The 17110-nt window shown below is 38.7% G+C and overlaps 1 protein-coding gene across 1 annotated transcript in view; it reads right to left on the reverse strand.

Annotated features, from left to right (window-relative positions):
- The window catches only part of LOC126368851 (guanylate cyclase 32E-like), a 182808-nt gene that overhangs the window by 18432 nt on the left and 147266 nt on the right, over positions 1-17110 (reverse strand). Inside the window, exons 14-17 of the mRNA XM_050013027.1 lie at positions 15983-16174; positions 11006-11183; positions 6493-6633; positions 2507-2630 (exon numbers count right to left, since the gene is read on the reverse strand). Coding sequence (XP_049868984.1) covers positions 2507-2630; positions 6493-6633; positions 11006-11183; positions 15983-16174 — 635 coding nt within the window. The remainder of the gene's footprint in view (positions 1-2506; positions 2631-6492; positions 6634-11005; positions 11184-15982; positions 16175-17110) is intronic.

The raw sequence follows: 17110 nt of genomic DNA on the forward strand, positions 1-17110 counted from the left end.
GTAGATATGCCGCAGATGGCATTAACTACTTGGCCGGATAACCGTCCCGGTACCGTATGTGTGGCACGTATCCATGTGTATGAAGGTATAAATACTGCATAAATACCATGACCGCAAGGTATAAATACCATGACCGCGATACTAACAAGGTCATCTTACCCGTAGTTCCGGGACACATCTCAATAGCAAACCGACTAATTGGAAAGTTCTTCTGCCCCTCGAGTATCGAGAGATCGACTTGGAAAATGAACGAACTTCGAACGAATACCCTAGTTTACGAGAGTACTTACATAAAAAAAGAAAACAAATATTAAATGAAGCGACCATATTTTCTCGTGATTTAAATAAAAATAGTTAGGTAAGTACACTTAGTTACACTCGTATAAAATGCACGAGAGTTATTTTCAATATAAGTAGGTCAGGTAGGTATTATAAACTAAAATTAACCTTTTATAATAAGATCAATTGACACAGTTATGAAAAACTTTTAAGTCTACAGTTGGTCTAAAAATCAATATCGCTATATCTCTAAAGCAATATCGCTATTTGACATTTGCACATTTAGAATAAGTGCGTAATGTTGAACAAATGCCAAATAGAAATATTGCTTGTTTATAGATGAGTTGCTTAATAAAAAGTCATGGTAGTTCAGTTGGTGGAACGCTTGCCTCTCACTTTGAGGTCGCAGGTTCGAATCCAGCACATGCCTAAACCATTTATGCTTGGATCATTATTACGTGCTCAGCGGTGAAGGAAAACATCGTGAAGAAACCCAAATTCATTCCGAGAAATGCATTTTCGAACGTATGTGACCTAACCTGTATTAGGCTGGCTTTCCCTTCGCAAGTTGGAAGGTCAGATACGCAGTCGCTTCTGTAAAAACCGGTCCTGTCAAAACTTATGGTTAGGTAAGCGGACCCCGTGAAAACGGGATAATGTAAAGGTGGGTACCGACTGGTGTTACGAGGTGGTGTTATGGTCGCTACGAGCGCCTTATTTTCCTGTACTAACAGCACGAACGCTCGCTGTGTAACACATTACATTACGCCTCGTAACACCAGTCAGTACCCACCTTTAAGCACATGACGTAACCTATCATGCTCGCTGCGAATGGTACAGTACGCCTCATATCACCGGTCAGTGCCCACCTTTAAGGAGATGATGCTTCAATGGGTTATTTTTGATTTAATCGATTAGATTCCTGCAATCACGGGTAGGTTATAGTAAACAAGCAATCTGCCCTTTTCGCACGAATGCATCTTCAGCGAAAGAAAATATTCTATTTTGATTTTCAACGAGGATGCCCAAGCGGACATAAATAGGAAGTTGCCTGGTTATTACCGCTTCATCTTGACTTTCCTTCCCCTCCGCTATAAATAAATCTGTTGGGTTGAAGTCGTAAGACGGCATGTTCGATTAGAATCCAAACTCCATTCTTCTTCTTCTTCTATCGTGAGGGCTGTGAGGCGAATCACCAACCTCACCAACCCTGGTGTCAGGGTCATTATTAAGCCGCCAAAGGCCCCTGACATGGCTCATGTAACGACTACTTACTTACATCAGTATAAGTAGTAACCGGTACTAACGGCTTAACGTGCCTTCCGAAGCACGGATCATCTTACTTTTTGCACAATTTGATGATCAGCCTGTAATGTTCTAACCAAATTAGGGATCACAAAGTGTATATCCACTGGGATTTGGTAATCCACCTCACAACCCACACGATAGAAGAAGAAGAGCGGCTAATCTCGACTCGTACGGTCACGAGCATTAATATGTATACACTTTGGTACCATGTCACATTAACTTTTTTGACAAATTGAACTGTTAAGTCTCACTAAATGTCAAATATGTTATTGCGACAGAGTCCTAAAGTGGGTACATTATATTGCTCATGACTGTACATCACTATGATATAATATAACAGTGTGCCTCAGCCAATCACAGCCTGCCAGCCATTGCCAAGCCTTGTCGAGACCCCTGACAGTGAGGGGAAGCCTAGCTGTAGTCAACATAGCAGTAACTCTGCTCATTTGTAGACAGAATCTTTTATTTAATTTAAATACCTACCTAATTTTATTACTGGGTATCACAAATAAACGTCACAACGCTGGCTGTACTTTGACAGATCTAACTAGTACCGAGCATTGAAGGTATTGAAAAACTTTCTGTATTGAAATATTATAATCACTTATTGTAGGTAAGTATTCAAAGTTTAAGCTCAAACTCAAAAATATATATTCATTACGTAACATAGTTACATTTTGAATCGCCATTTTTTTCATAAATATTTTTTGGCAAACGTCTAAAACTACTGCAGCTGCTCACAACCAGCAAAAAGTAGCTGCAATAAAAACCTCGGCACAGAGCCCTAGAAGTTTTTAAAGAAAACAAAATATATTTAATACGATTTCAGTAAATTGGCTACCTAATATTGGTTCCCAGGCGGTTATTCCCATGGATTTCTATTCACCTCTGTTAGGACTTCCTGGATTGTTCGACTAACCTGCATAGGCGTGTTAGTGGCAGCCAGCCGGGTGAAACCGACGATGTCGCTGAAGTAGATGGTGACACAGTCGAAGCTCTCAGCCTGCACCCGCTCGCCTCTCTTCAAGGCCTCCGCCACCGTCCTACAACAATAACAAACACATCAAAATTAATCACCCAGTCAAAGATAATGTCCTTTTAATAAAACCCTATCTTCGAAACTGAAACGAGGATATAATATGTACTAAACGGACATAGCTATCTATACAGCAGGCTATGTAAGCGCGACGCGACGCGATGAAATAAGGTCCTTGGTATACGCGACTACCGGGAGATCCGCAATTTTTGCAAGATGTCGCACTCGAAAGGAAATATAGAAAGAAATAATATAAAAAGAAAAAAACAGATAGGTACCTATTTTCATTGGGCAAGATGATTGGACACCTAATAAGACACGACGAATTCATTAAAAACATCATAGAAGGAAAGCTAGAAGGAAAGAGAGGAAGGGGAAGACCAAGAAGAGCTTACATGGAACAGATTAAAGAAAAGGTTAACGTCGTGTCTTATAGGGAAGTCAAGGAATTGGCCTTTGATAGACTGGAATGGAAAATGCTACACCGACAAGAGCGTGGCTCTTAAATTGATGATGATGACCTATTTTCATAAGAAATGAGAAAATGGCCCCGATTCCTGCAGACACATCCTATTTACTTTAAGTTATACATGTCATTTTCTTATCCGCCGAAAAGGAAAGGGGCGGATGATTGACAGTTCTTAATTTTAGAAAGAATGAGTAAATTAATGAATAACCCAGGGAATCAAAAAGGTATCTCACTGGTATGCAAACCGTTTGACGTGTGCTGTCAACATAATTCTGGCGGGTTATTGGCCAATGTAAAATTTTTAGACGGTTGTTCTAGATTTGTGCTTAAAATTGACGTGTGTTCTATAAATTTTATGCTTGTCGATTACCCGTCCCTTTCCTTTTCGGCGGATAAGAAAATGACAGATATAACTTAAAATAAAATTAGATGGTGTTTACAGGAATTAGCACCAATGTATACCTAGTTATTAACATCATTTGTGTGACTGACATCCTTTTCATATGCAAATGTGTGAACGAGACGTTAACTCGATACTTTCCTTTGCTTCTATCCTATTCTGTCACTCTGAACCGTCGTCATTTGCTAGAACGTCTCTCGTGCGGTCGCATTATATCGCTCTAGCAAATTAATGATGGTTCTGAATGATAGAAAAGTATGGAAGCATAGGAAAGTGCTATGCGGTGCAGCTAGAGGTAGTTCAACCTGTTTAACCCTCATAATATGATTCATCACTTCGTCTGGTGACTTATGAGTCAGCCCATCTGATAGAGATTAAGTAAAGCGTAAGTCATGTCTGCTAGTCGACTCGCAATTTCACCCAAACAGCTCGTTTCCATGCGAATAAATTTATATCAAAGGTCTACGATTTCACGCGGCACTTTCAATAAATATAAAAAGGAAGGGGATGTTCATCACACTTTCATGAAGCGTAAAGAACTGAAATATACGAAATCAGGGTTATTAATATTGGATCTACGACGTGTCTCCCAAAATATCTGCTTCCACATCATTAACGGGATCAGCTATTTTTACCTCAAATTTTACAAATCATAAGAATCTGATCAGAAATTTTGCCTCAAATTTAACAAATCACAAGGATCTGATCCGCAATTTTACGTAAAATTTTACAAATCACAAGAACGAAATAAAGTCTAATCAAGATGCCAAGCAGGCGTTATCATTGCTTTGTATAAAAAGGTTTTTTATTTGGTATGGTCACAATAAATGCAACACGAACTTCAGACGACATTAGTAAGAAAATGTTTGTGACAAAATCATGACAAGATAAAAATGTAAAAACGACTTCACTGAAAATAAATATTTAACAAAACTTTGGTACTTATTTAATTGTTCTTAAAACAGTGAGTACTGAACTTTGTATTCTTCTTAACTTTGTATTAAGTACTAAGTAACACTAAGTGTTTTGTAATATTTTATCAAAGTTTGTTTGTTACCGAACTACTTGGTTATACAAAATTCGTTATACAAAATACATATTCAGTTTCGTTTTGCTACATATTTTTTAGTGTTTCGTTGCATACTGTACCATTTTCCTTGTATGTTATTTCACGCTGTTCATTTCTTAATTAAGTTGCGGTGAGCTGTGAAATAACTTATTTTACTAGTAAGACTGATATACTTTCTTACTCGTTCTCTTTCCTCTTCGCGTAACCCTTGAACTTGAGTAATTATAAAATATAAGTAATTTTACATCCGACTGCAATTTGATTAGAAATTTCATGGTCGTGTCTCGAGCCGCGGTTTAATCCGAATAAGGCCCTATCACGCCCCGGACACTTCATACAAAACCTTGTTTTACGCCGACACTACACATTTGAAATTATCGCATTATATAATTGACGTCTGACGCCCATACGATTGAAGACTAAAGTAAGACCGAGGGGGTGAGGTAAACCTAGCTCAGCCGCTGGCGGGGAGCGGACACTTGCCGTACTATACATTATTATTATTTATTCTATGGTCCTGTTCAGCCCGCAACATACTAGGAATCGCAAAGCGGCGACATTGGCGTGGTAAATAATATGTACGTACATTTGCCTCTGATGGTATTCACTATATTTGTCCGGTTATAAAATCTCCGTTGATCATACAAATTAATATGAATGAGGTATTTACGCGTTCAAGAACCTATCAAATCTTCAGGTTATGTAAGCGGACCCGGTGAGAAACGGGATAATGCTAGGGAGATGATGAAGGACTCCTATTTGACGACCACTTCAGTAAATCACAGGAATTTGATGTGGATTTTTTATTCTTATTGCTATCGACCCTCTTTTCGACTTTTATGTAAGTGACTAGGAAATAAAATTGTGCCAAAACCCATACAGTTAAGATATGTTTTTTACAATCCTTTTACGATGATGTGATAAAAACCCTCTTCTAAAGGATATTAAGGGAGCGGTTTTATATATTTGTGTATTTTCTATAGAATTTTTATGTGAAATAAGCCAGCATGTGTTTTATATCATTGAAAGAAAGTATGTAAGAATTACGACGAATACTTTTGCAGATTTTACGTACATGTGATAGGGAGCTGTCTTTATAACCCACTATTATTATGTTAAAATGTTTTAACAGCACAGAATATAAAACTCAAATAAGAGAAAATGAAAAGAAAGCCTACAACGACGCGCACTAGGTCATCCTCCATTCTTCTTGTCTCTTTCCTTCTCATACCTCTCGCTCTCCCACTCTGTTTAACCGAATACGTCTTCACTCATGTCTTTTCTCTTTCACACACGTATCTTGCATCTATCTCACGTACCTGTCTCTCTTTTACTCGTTCATCTCATATTATCTTACTCAATTACCTACACTTTCATACATACCACATTCATACAAAATCTCAAGTACTTAATCCTAATGGGGCAGAATCAAAAGTAATCAGGAGACAATTTTCAACCACTTTTAGTACTGAGTCCTAATATCGGGTGTGATTCATAAACCCCGATACCGACCTCGCCGGCGTGGTCGACAATTTCCCTCAATCCGCTTATCGCTATCGACCCACTAGGGTCGATTAATTCTTTCAAATATTTTTCTCTCTCAAGACGACGCCCTGAGCAGAGGTTCGCGCCCAACTGGGCAGACTCACGCCTCTTGTCTTAAACGTTGTACCGGGTGAGAGCCTTCAGCGCTCCCCATTTGTCTGGCCAAGTAGTTAATGCCATCTGCGGCAAATCTACAATAAGTCACGTCAAAAAAAAGTGATTCATTATCAAAGTGGCACAACAGGCGATCAGTCCGTTGCCCAAATAATTATCCAACAACATTGTTAGAACTCTGCCGGTCTTTACATTTCACTTACAGGCAATAAACGTGCTTGGTGCGGTATCAGTAACACCCTGTATATTAAGCAAGGAAATCTCAATCTTACCTCGGCAGCATACGGTTGAGTAGGTCATCAGTCCGACGCTTCTCCTGCAGTAGCTGCTCGGTCCTGGCCGCGACCAGCGTCTCCAAGTTGGACGCATACTTCTCCATCATAGCGAGCATGTTGTCGAATATATTCGTCTTCCTGTAGACAAGGAAGGTATCATTTTAGAGGGAGACATGATCAGAGTTGAAGGATGTTAAATATCTCCTATACTTAAAGCTTGTTTGAAAGAGATTTCTACATAGCAATAAGGCCGCCTATTGTACTCTTTCTCTTTTATTTTGTATTTCTTGTTTGTGCAATAAAGTATTTGTTATGTTTGTGAGGAATCCCATATGAATGGGAGCACCGCAGAAAGTCAACAGCAGGACAAAAAAGTATCAAAAAATAAAACAAAAATATTATTCCATGACAGGCCGGGCCAGCCAGTCGTTGTCCAACTGAAGAGTTGGCGACAGAAGGAACAGACCTCAACTACAGAACAACCTTTTTCTTCTGTTCCGTGTACACACCCACTCCCTGCCAGCTATGTTTAACTGAATATCTATTGTATCAATACGGTACTGAATACATAGAATTTAGTCAGAATTTCAACTGCGGTTGCCCATATGTGGTTAGGTACTGTTAGCACAACCTGAGCGAAATTGTTCGATATTCGTGATCATTCGAGTGTATTGTAGATTTGCTACATACAAATAGGAAGCGTCGAAAGCTTTCACTCGGTACAAAATGTATGCCGACACTAGCGCCATCTATCCGAAACATTAAGTATTAATATTTCTTCTAAAGGTACATACGAGTTATGAACAATTTATTTCTGGTCTCGATTCCAGGAATTGACATAAAAGATAAAATAAATTTCTTCCTCAGTGCACCTGAGTACACCATGGAGCTAAACAAATAAAAAATAATAATATTTTATAAAAAATATAATATAAAAAAATAATATAATATAATATACCCATATATATAGTTATAGGAGCGACTGGAGTAGTAGCCAAAAGTTTACATAGATATTACCGCCAACTAGATGCAGATATAAACGTACACGTAATGCAGAAACAGGCCGCCATTCACACAACAATCATACTTACAAAAGTTTTAGGAAACACCATGTTTATAGAGAGGGACTCTGATCTACCTTTTCCCTGAGGGTCTCGGGGCGGGAGAAAGGAGAAAATGCCGACCCAGGTCGAGTGAAAAAATGATTCATAATATACCCCTGAATTATAACATTTCTTGATTAAATGGATTATAATAAAAAAAATATAATATGTATATAATATATTTCATTTCAAACAAAAACTACGTGACCAATTGAAGGGATACTACACAAAAGAATCTGGCGTCTGTTTGACTTATTGACTAGCTTCTAGACCCGGTCTTTGCTCGCGCATATTTTGTAACCTCGTGAGCGCTTTTTTGAAAAATCATATTCTAACGAGATTTTCTTCAACATTTCTTACTTCACGAATTATCACGTTGACAGCAACTCCCCGAACGGCAATTCCCGCGACGGCGAGTGGCTTTACGGCGAGTGGCTTGGCGTCGCGCGATTTTTTTTGTGTACAGTACAGTCATGGTAAAAACTGTTTGGAAATTCGTTTTTCATCTTCAGCTTCACGAGATTTTGTTAACAAAAATCACAAACCAGGGTGTGATTTTTCAAAAATGCGCTAACGCATTTTATTTTTCTTTGTATTTTATTTTTATTAAGTACAAACAAACAAGCAACAATTTATAACAAACATTATAGAAGGAAAAATTGAAGGGAAGAGAGGAAGGGGTAGATCTAGGATAACATTTATGAAACAAATAAAAGAGAAGGCGCAGGTCGTGTCGTAACGGGAAGTGAAGGCTTTGGCGGGAAGAAGAGAGGAATGGCGATTACTCCACCGACAAGAGCGCAGCTCTTAAATAGAGAGAGAGGGACAAGTACTATCCCGCTATATTATATAGGCTTCTTATTTTCGAGGCCACTAAAAACTTACAGAGCGACTAACTGTTTTGTTACAAATAATAATTAGCGATTAAATATTATTGCGACAATTATATTAGATGAGCAAGTAAACTCTTAGGTATACATATAGTTTACTTCTCAAGATAGCGATTAAATTGAACACGGTAAGTCACGGTTCAAGTAACACAGGAAACAGAAGAACTCAAAGAAAAAACTACGAGACAAAACGGTCAAAACTTTTTCTAGTTAATAAAGTGATAAAGTTGAAGGTCGCTAGATCTAAAGTAAAAGAAATGCCTAAGGTCACAATGTTTTAAAGTAGATATTTTCCTTCACTCTCATTCTTCTTCTATCGTGTGGGTTATGAGGTGGATTACCAACTTCATCAACCCTGGTATCAGGGTTACTATTGAGCTGCCAAAGGCCCCTGACATGGCGCATGTAACGACTACTTACTTACATCAGTAAGTAGTAACCAAGATCAACACCAAACTCACATTAACTCTCATTTAGAATGTTACTTAATAATATTTTTCTCTTTGTGACTTTGCCATCGGTATTGCAATGCAGGACGGAAGGGAGAGGTCACAGGGACTGTAACCTGGAACCTGAACCTGACAGACAACAGTAACTGTTAGTACTATTCAGAGGCGGAGGACAGGAGTCCTAGTGCGGCTTTGAAATAGACTACTTGTTTGTGTTGTGGTAAAGATAGCTTTGATAGCTCCAGTGGTGTACGTAAACATAGGTCGCGTTGGTTGTTTGAGCGAAAAGGGCGGTTAATATACAAAAATATCCTACAGACAAGTAACAGAGGGAAGGTGGGAAAAACTAACAGATGCGCTGCAAAACGGAGATTTATTTCCCCGGGGACACCGTTGCTCGACGAGGGCCTTCAGAGATGATGATTCAGATGGCTGCGTGCACTTTTATGATGATAATTGTATTTTGTTTGGTCGGCCGACACTCTCACGCACGGTTGTTGAAGCAAGAAGCGAATGAATGATTCGGAAATTTGAGTGAGCGTGTTCGATGAATGAATGAGCGCCGCCGGGTGGTAGGAAAGGGTAGGAAGCGGGAATGACTGATACTTGAACACTACTCTGGGCGCCATATCACTCGCGTTAGACAGAGTACTGCGGGGCGGAAGGCAAGAGGGGAAACCACTGCCCTATTTTCCCTAAAAAGTACCATGGAGAATGCTATACCGACAAGAGCGTTGTTCAATTAGTGATGAGTTTCCCTAAGCACAGATGAGTTCTATAAAGACAAAACTAATACTAATGATTATTATAACTGCTTGCTTCCTTAGTCGGAGACATAGGAAATGTTATATTATCGATAGTTTAATACACTTCACATAAATAACCTATAAACGTCTCGCTGTTGGAGGCTATAGGCTCGGACTCTATTACATAGAACTTAAACATACCTGGCGAGGAGTGACTGTACAAACATAACATAGTTGGTATCACTTTTGCTTACCGCTTTGAGGATACAGGCATGACAGTATGTTTTGTTGTTGTCACGTTAAATTACAGTTGAATGTATTCAGAGCAAGTAATCGAATTCAAATAAACTTTTGAACGGTATCAAGTTGACGTTATTACGTAACTGAATCTCACTTCTTTAGGCAGGTCTTCCCAAAAGTGGCTACGTAAGTGAACATTTCAAAAGTACTTAATACTCTTCACGGGATGAACATACATGAAATTGCTACGTCTTGTAAACGACAGGTACTTGAGTAGTTATGTCGTGCGTGTAAGAGCAGTGTAATACCAAAATTAGGTTACGTTCCTAATTTCAAATTGAACGTGTTTCCCAGGCAGCGCTTGAAAGTTCAAACAAGAAACAAGTGGCTTTTGAGGTAAGTAGGTATTTATAGTCAGATTCCTAAAGTACTTATCTACCAAGAAATAATAGCTGTCTATGCGACGATTCAACTAGGTTATTTTACATAAGATTATACAGGTGACTATGCCCAGCAGTGGGCGTCGAACGGCTGATGATGATGATGATAATACAGGTGATTTAATGTAAGTATTTTCTACCACCTTTATACCTAGTACGTACGTACCGAACCAGGAACTCGAAGACATAATTATATTAATACAATCAAGTCGATTCCTGATGTAATGATCGTATAATAAGGTAGAAAACAACCCGATTGTATTACTAAAAGTATTTATGTATAAATTTCCTGAACCTTATCATCTAAGCGAGAGAATTTAGTGGATATTTGGATAAAACTCTCGCATGCCGCTCCCGCTGTTGTCAAGAACACTTCGATGGAAACCTATGTGTTTGATCACATCGCGCCACCCCGATGACTGCTTCCAAGTATAATAATATTATATAGTCGCCGAGGCAGGATTATCGCAGAGTTCATATCAACGATACTTGACCGCTATCGAATCCCAATTAGGGTAGTAAGAGGTACATCCATCGCACGATGAATTAAGTACCTACGCGTCATAGAACTTTCTGTTAGACTAACGTGATAGATGGTGAATCGCATCGCTGTGTGTAATACAAAAGAATAAAAGTACTCACATCCCAGCATGCATATCCTTGAGTCGGAGCCTGACGAGCCGTAAATCGGGTCGCCGGTCGGGTCGCTCGCTCCAGCAAGCGTTCAGGACGGCGAGCACGGCTGGACGGGCCGCCAGACCACCCAACGGCGGTCGGAATAGCACGCCGCCGATCGGATGACGCACTCGACCGATGATTTCTGGGGAAATATTTTCTTCTTATTTTGAAAAGTATTTTTAAACATTGAGGTTTATGCGGTTATTATCATAATTAATAAAACACATAACACCGGGTTCTTACTTACCGCGTTATTATCACAGTGAGTGCGGTTTGTCGTAGTGAGTTTGGTGCGAGTTCAGATGGTTCAGAACATTCCGACATCAAATGTATGTATGTAATATAGACAGCTATGTTATGTATGTAATACAAGCGGGAAAGGGGGTAGACAGATATGTTTGTCCTTAGAAAATTATAGAACTATCTACTCCACTCTAATTTCATCAGTAGTCCCGTGATCATGGTACTTGCAACAGTGTTGAAATATCGGGAGTCCCTGATAATAACGCGGTAAGAACCCAGTATTATGTATTTTAATTATTTTTCAACACACTTCTCTTGATTCCTTCACATTCATCCATCATTTTATATACGCACACCGGTTAGTAGAGTAGTAGGTAGAGTAGATCGTATTAAACATTTTCTTAGGCATCCCCAAGGGAAGTAGATATGTCAGGGTCGAAGCAAATGGAATTCCATAGGCTGTGCTTACCCCTGATGGAAGTAGGCGCACGTTTATGTATGTATGTAGCTTTAAACGTGGTAATGATTGTACTAAAAATACTTAATTATGAACAAAAAAGACACTAACATTTTTAGAAACAGTTTTTCCATCTGTCAGTTTTAGGACAGTAAGTTTTAAAAGAGGTTATTATTAGGTTAGTGATTATTTAGAAAATATTCATGAGATTAACTGTCTGGGAACTGATCTTAGGCAGCCACACTACTAAATTGTATAACAATATTTTAAGTTTTTTTAAAGAACGTCTAATGCCCTGTGCAGAGGTTTTTCTTGCAGATTATTTTCCCCGGCTATACAGATTGTGAGAAGCTGCAGTAATTTCAGGCGGATGAGACGTTCGAAAGAAATTTTTTCATTTGAATTTTGAATTGAATTTGACATAATAAATCCAAGGTGATTCTCAGATACCACGCACCGACGCGATTAGAAGTGCGGTTTTATGCGTAAGGTCTCATCGACTTGTAGTAATCCATTGATGTCTACTAACACATGAACACCGCCTTTATCGGTTTGAATTAGTTGCATCGTTGCAGCGCTGACGTCCCGCGACAGTCGCACTGTTAGATAAATCCATACAAAGTTACACGCACGACTAGACACCCATAGGCACAGTTGAAGTCTACAATAAGTCAAATCTACAATAAGTGGGTTAGGGGACATCTCGTCCCAGTCTTAAACTGGGCCCAGGGACGAGTTTGCTCTTTTTTAATTTGATAGTGGGTAACTGGGCCCACTATGATTCAGTTGTTGGGACGATTACACCATTGATTATTTTCTAGGGGTTTTTTGGGTAGTCAGGGTTGGGTAGTCACAAAAAAAAAAGAAATGCCTACAACACGGCGCCGTAAGCGTCGAAAAGTATTAGACAGACCTTGTTACTCTCGCATTTATAATAATTATTACGTTTCGCTTCATTGAAAAATGCGCCTGCGTATGTTTTTTAAAAACATTACCGGTATATTTCCATTCCATTTTGACTATTTATAGAAATGCGACAATACTCTATTTTAACAATAGACTTAAATATCAAAGAGACAAAATATTCCAACATCAAATGACACGGAGGAAACTTTTAAGGGCTCTGAGCTTTCATTGTTCGGCTATTGAATAGGGTCAATGCGGTCAGTAGATATACAATATTAGGAAGGAAGGAAGGAAAGAAGAAGGATAAATAAAAAATGTACAAAATTTAGGTCTAACAATTTAGGGCAAATGAAAATAATGCGTAATAGTTTTAGTTAAATGGTGTGTATGCGAATCAAAAATACACATATCGAAAAGTATGCCAGCCTATATAGACCCACCTTTTTATCCTTTTACCGTATTTCCTTATCCTTGCTAAGGAAACCCAAACTTATTACTGTTAGAAACAATGATTTTTCTCTTAAAAATAATGTTGTAATAAATTTGGTTTTCCTTTGCAAGGATAAGGAAATACGGTAAAAGGAAAAAAGGTGATATTATTATGTTTAACATAGTGCTCGATATCTACTTAGATTCCTGTCATCCTAAGTGACATGACGTTATGGATATCCGTATAATGCGTGGCTGTATTAAATTTGTCTTTGATGTCCTCGATAATTAAAGTAGACAAGGCTAACAATCGTTAAATCTACAATCAGTAGGTTTGACTGCTCGGTCTGGCTTTTGAGCAGGATCATCCAAAAGAAAAAGGCGGGTACCCTAGTTACCCAGGTATTGAGGAGCTCGGTGGCGCAGCGGTAAACGCACTCGGTCTGCGATTGTTGAAGTTAAGCAACTTTCGCAAAGGTCGGTCATAGGATGGGTGACCACAAAAAAAAGTTTTCATCTCGAGCTCCTCCGTGCCTCGGAAGGCACGTTAAGCCGTTGGTCCCGGCTGCATTAGCAGTCGTTAATAACCATCAATCCGCACTGGGCCCGCGTGGTGGTCTAAGGCCGATCTCCCTATCCGTTTAGCCTGTGCGTTGATATGTCAGTCAGTCAGTTTCTCCTTTTATATACTTATTTAGATAATGCACAAACAATTTTGATAACATGTGGAATTCATACGAAACGAAATTTTGTAAAACTTGTTTCACGAATGGGTAGTAGGTAATATTGTTATAGAAATCCACATGTATGTTTTCTAGTAAGTGTGTGAGAAAAAATATCTAAGAATATGGAAAAAGTATCTCCGCCGCCTATTGTGTTTTTCTTTATATGTTGTACTTATCTCTGTATTTTGTGTCCATTGTACTCAATAAAGTATTTTATCTATCTATCTCGAATAGTTCGCTGTCTATCGGGGAAAATTTCATAGCGGTTTGTGCCTATTTCGACCTCAGGTGTTCACAATAATAAGAAATATCTATTTCATAATTCAGACAACAAAGGACAATACAATAAAAATGGCCACCCTAGTACCGCAAACATCTGGCTGGTTTGAACTGGCGTGCATATACGAATCAGACAATACATATCCGACGTTAACACTTTGTTGCAGCCTTGGATGTAGATTTGTAATGCCGAGTGTAATAACCGCGATAGGATTAAATAAATAAATGTATGAAACAAATGACGAATATAGAGGAAGCAAACGAATTATGGTAAGATTAAGGCAAATGTAATCATAAGTATGCTTATCACGGGGCGGAAAATAACCATACTTACTAGTCGTGAGTTTATGTTAGTCAATATATTTATGAAAACATTATGTATGTACGTACAAATGTAATTCTCCTTCAGAGAAACTGGGAAAGGCACACTTACAATACAAGGAATAAAAATAAAATTGCTATTCAAAATTCTAGATTAAGTAAATTAAATTCATTTTTTTGGGGATTATGTATATGGGGGTTTTTTTACAATAAAATACCAAATAATGTTTTTTTGTCAGAAAATGAATTTAAAGCTCATGTGAAGCTTACTTTATATAAAAGAGCTTATTATAAGATCACATTCGGTCGAGAGGTGGTAAAAGGGAGCACTTTTAATTGAGCTTTTTAATAGTTACTTACGTGTACTTTTCTTTTTGTTTTTTTTTTTAGTTTTAGTAGTATAGTTTTAATTATTTGTAATGATTAATAATATTTACTTGTGAAGTTTGTAATATTTGTTAAAAAGTTTTTAGATTGTACCTATTATATAATGACATTCGTGTCTTCATGTAAGGTTTGATAATATGATTATAAGATTAATGATTACCTAAATGATAAAATGTCTGGTATTGAATGTGTTCCTCTAGTTATTAAATAACTTGTAATATATTATACCCTCATTGATTTAAAAGATGTGTTGCTGTTTCAGTTTCTTGTCATTTCTTCTCCTCAGCCATAACACCTTGCAAAATGACGTTAATTCAAAAATGTTACATTGACCTTCAACAAGTTTATTCACGATAATTACGTTGAATAGATGATTCTGATTTCTTATGTATAAGTGTCTACTGTAAACGCTTAGGTGTTGTGGTACTTTTTGGGTCGCGTATGTGCTGTAATATTTTCATATTGGGCCTAGCGACACAGGCATATTTTACGAGTTAAAAACGAGTTAAAATTAAAAGTTTTAACGACGGACTTCGTAACTACGTAATAAGTTTTACAAAGGCGCTCTAGCACACGGTAAAAGTGAAAAGTAAAGTGCTAATAAAGGCAAATATTTTTTTTAAACCTAGAAACAAAACCACTTCTAGTGTTTATGATGTAAAATGATGTATGATGTACGTGTAATTTCATAAAATTTGTACGCGTATGTATGTCTATCTATAGTATTATACTATAGTATTATTCTGCAGACTGCACTTCGGGGATTGTGCCCGCGATCTATACGAGCTCATTCCACCATCCCCCTTTTATCTTCGGACTTCCAGACGTACCGCTGGGTTCCATCCCTATTTGGTGGATATCCCAACTATTCGCACAAAGCGCTTCGCATCGTCCTTCATTATGCGCACTGCTAGGGAGTGGAATTCTTTGCCGTCTTCTGTATTTCCGAACGCATATAATCCGGGTGCTTTCAAGGCCAGAGTGAACAGGCACCTTCTGGGCGAGCTCGCTCCATCTTAGGCCTCGTCAATGCCTTCGGGCAAGTCTGGGTCCAAGAGCAAACCCAACAAAGGTAAAAACAAAAACAGATCAGCTGGAAGAAATCTCTTTCTTAGAGATAAGCTGTCTGTTTTCATTGTCTTATGTCTGTTCTATTGTATACAAATAAATAAAAAATACCAATTAAAAGCTTACCAGCATTAGTCAAGTTGGTATCTCCCCACGGTCCGCTCCGGCCTAAGATCTCGTACAAGATGATGCCGAAGGAGTACACGTCCCCCTTCTGCGAGCCGCGGGGAGGGGGGTTGTTGTCGCGCAGGAACTCCGGCGCACGCCACAACATGCGCCGCTCCTGGCGCAGCGCGTCCTCTTGGTCGGCGCAACCGCCTGGGGGCAAATAACCATCATTAATAACAACCTCCGTGGTCTAGTGGTTAGAGCGTTAGGCTCACGATCTGGAGGTCAGGCTTCGATTCCCGATGGGGACATTGTCGAAATCACTTTGTGAGACTGTCCTTTGTTTGGTAAGGACTTTTCAGACTTGAATCACCCGATTGTCCGACAAAGTAAGATGATTCCATGCTTTGGAGGGCACGTTAAGCCGTGGGTTCCGACTGCATTAGCAGTCGTTAATAACCACCAATCTGCACTGGGCCCGCGTGGTGGTTTAAGGCCCGATCTCCCTATCCATCCATAGGGAAGGCCCATGCCCCAGCGGTGGGGACGTTAATGGGCTGGTGATGATGATGATGATGGTGCAAGTCCGGTACCGGGGAATCCTCCCTACAAAATAATCTGTCTCAGTTTTTCTTTTATAGAACCATCATTCGCTTGTTTGAACTCCATCTTTAGAAAGGAAACAATTACATTGTCCACATTTAATTAAAAAATAACACATTGTGTGAATTTCGCGGTTCGTGCATATATTGTGGGCTTTGAGGCGGAAGTTCAAGTAGGTTGTTATCTAGTTTGCCCTAAAGTGCAGGAATACATGTCCTGCAAACAAGTTTAATTAAAACAACCTGACCGACTAGTTTTGACATTTGAAAACACTCTGTCGTTAGTAAGTCTCGACAATGGTCAAAATATTTATTGTTTTCCTGTACACATGGACTTGAGACCTTATGGTTGTAAGGCCCAAGGTCCATTCAAAATTGTGTCTGGAAATCTGGGCCGTAGGAGTAAGTAATTAATATAATATATGTCGTGGCCAGATCTTAAAATTGATCATTTCATGATGTGCTCGATCATTTCATGAAATAGAATATCATTCATTGGTCACATCATGATGTAGTTTTGCCAGATCAATGAACACAAAACGTT

Source organism: Pectinophora gossypiella, chromosome 8 (assembly GCF_024362695.1).
Source record: "Pectinophora gossypiella chromosome 8, ilPecGoss1.1, whole genome shotgun sequence".
NCBI lineage: Eukaryota > Metazoa > Arthropoda > Insecta > Lepidoptera > Gelechiidae > Pectinophora > Pectinophora gossypiella.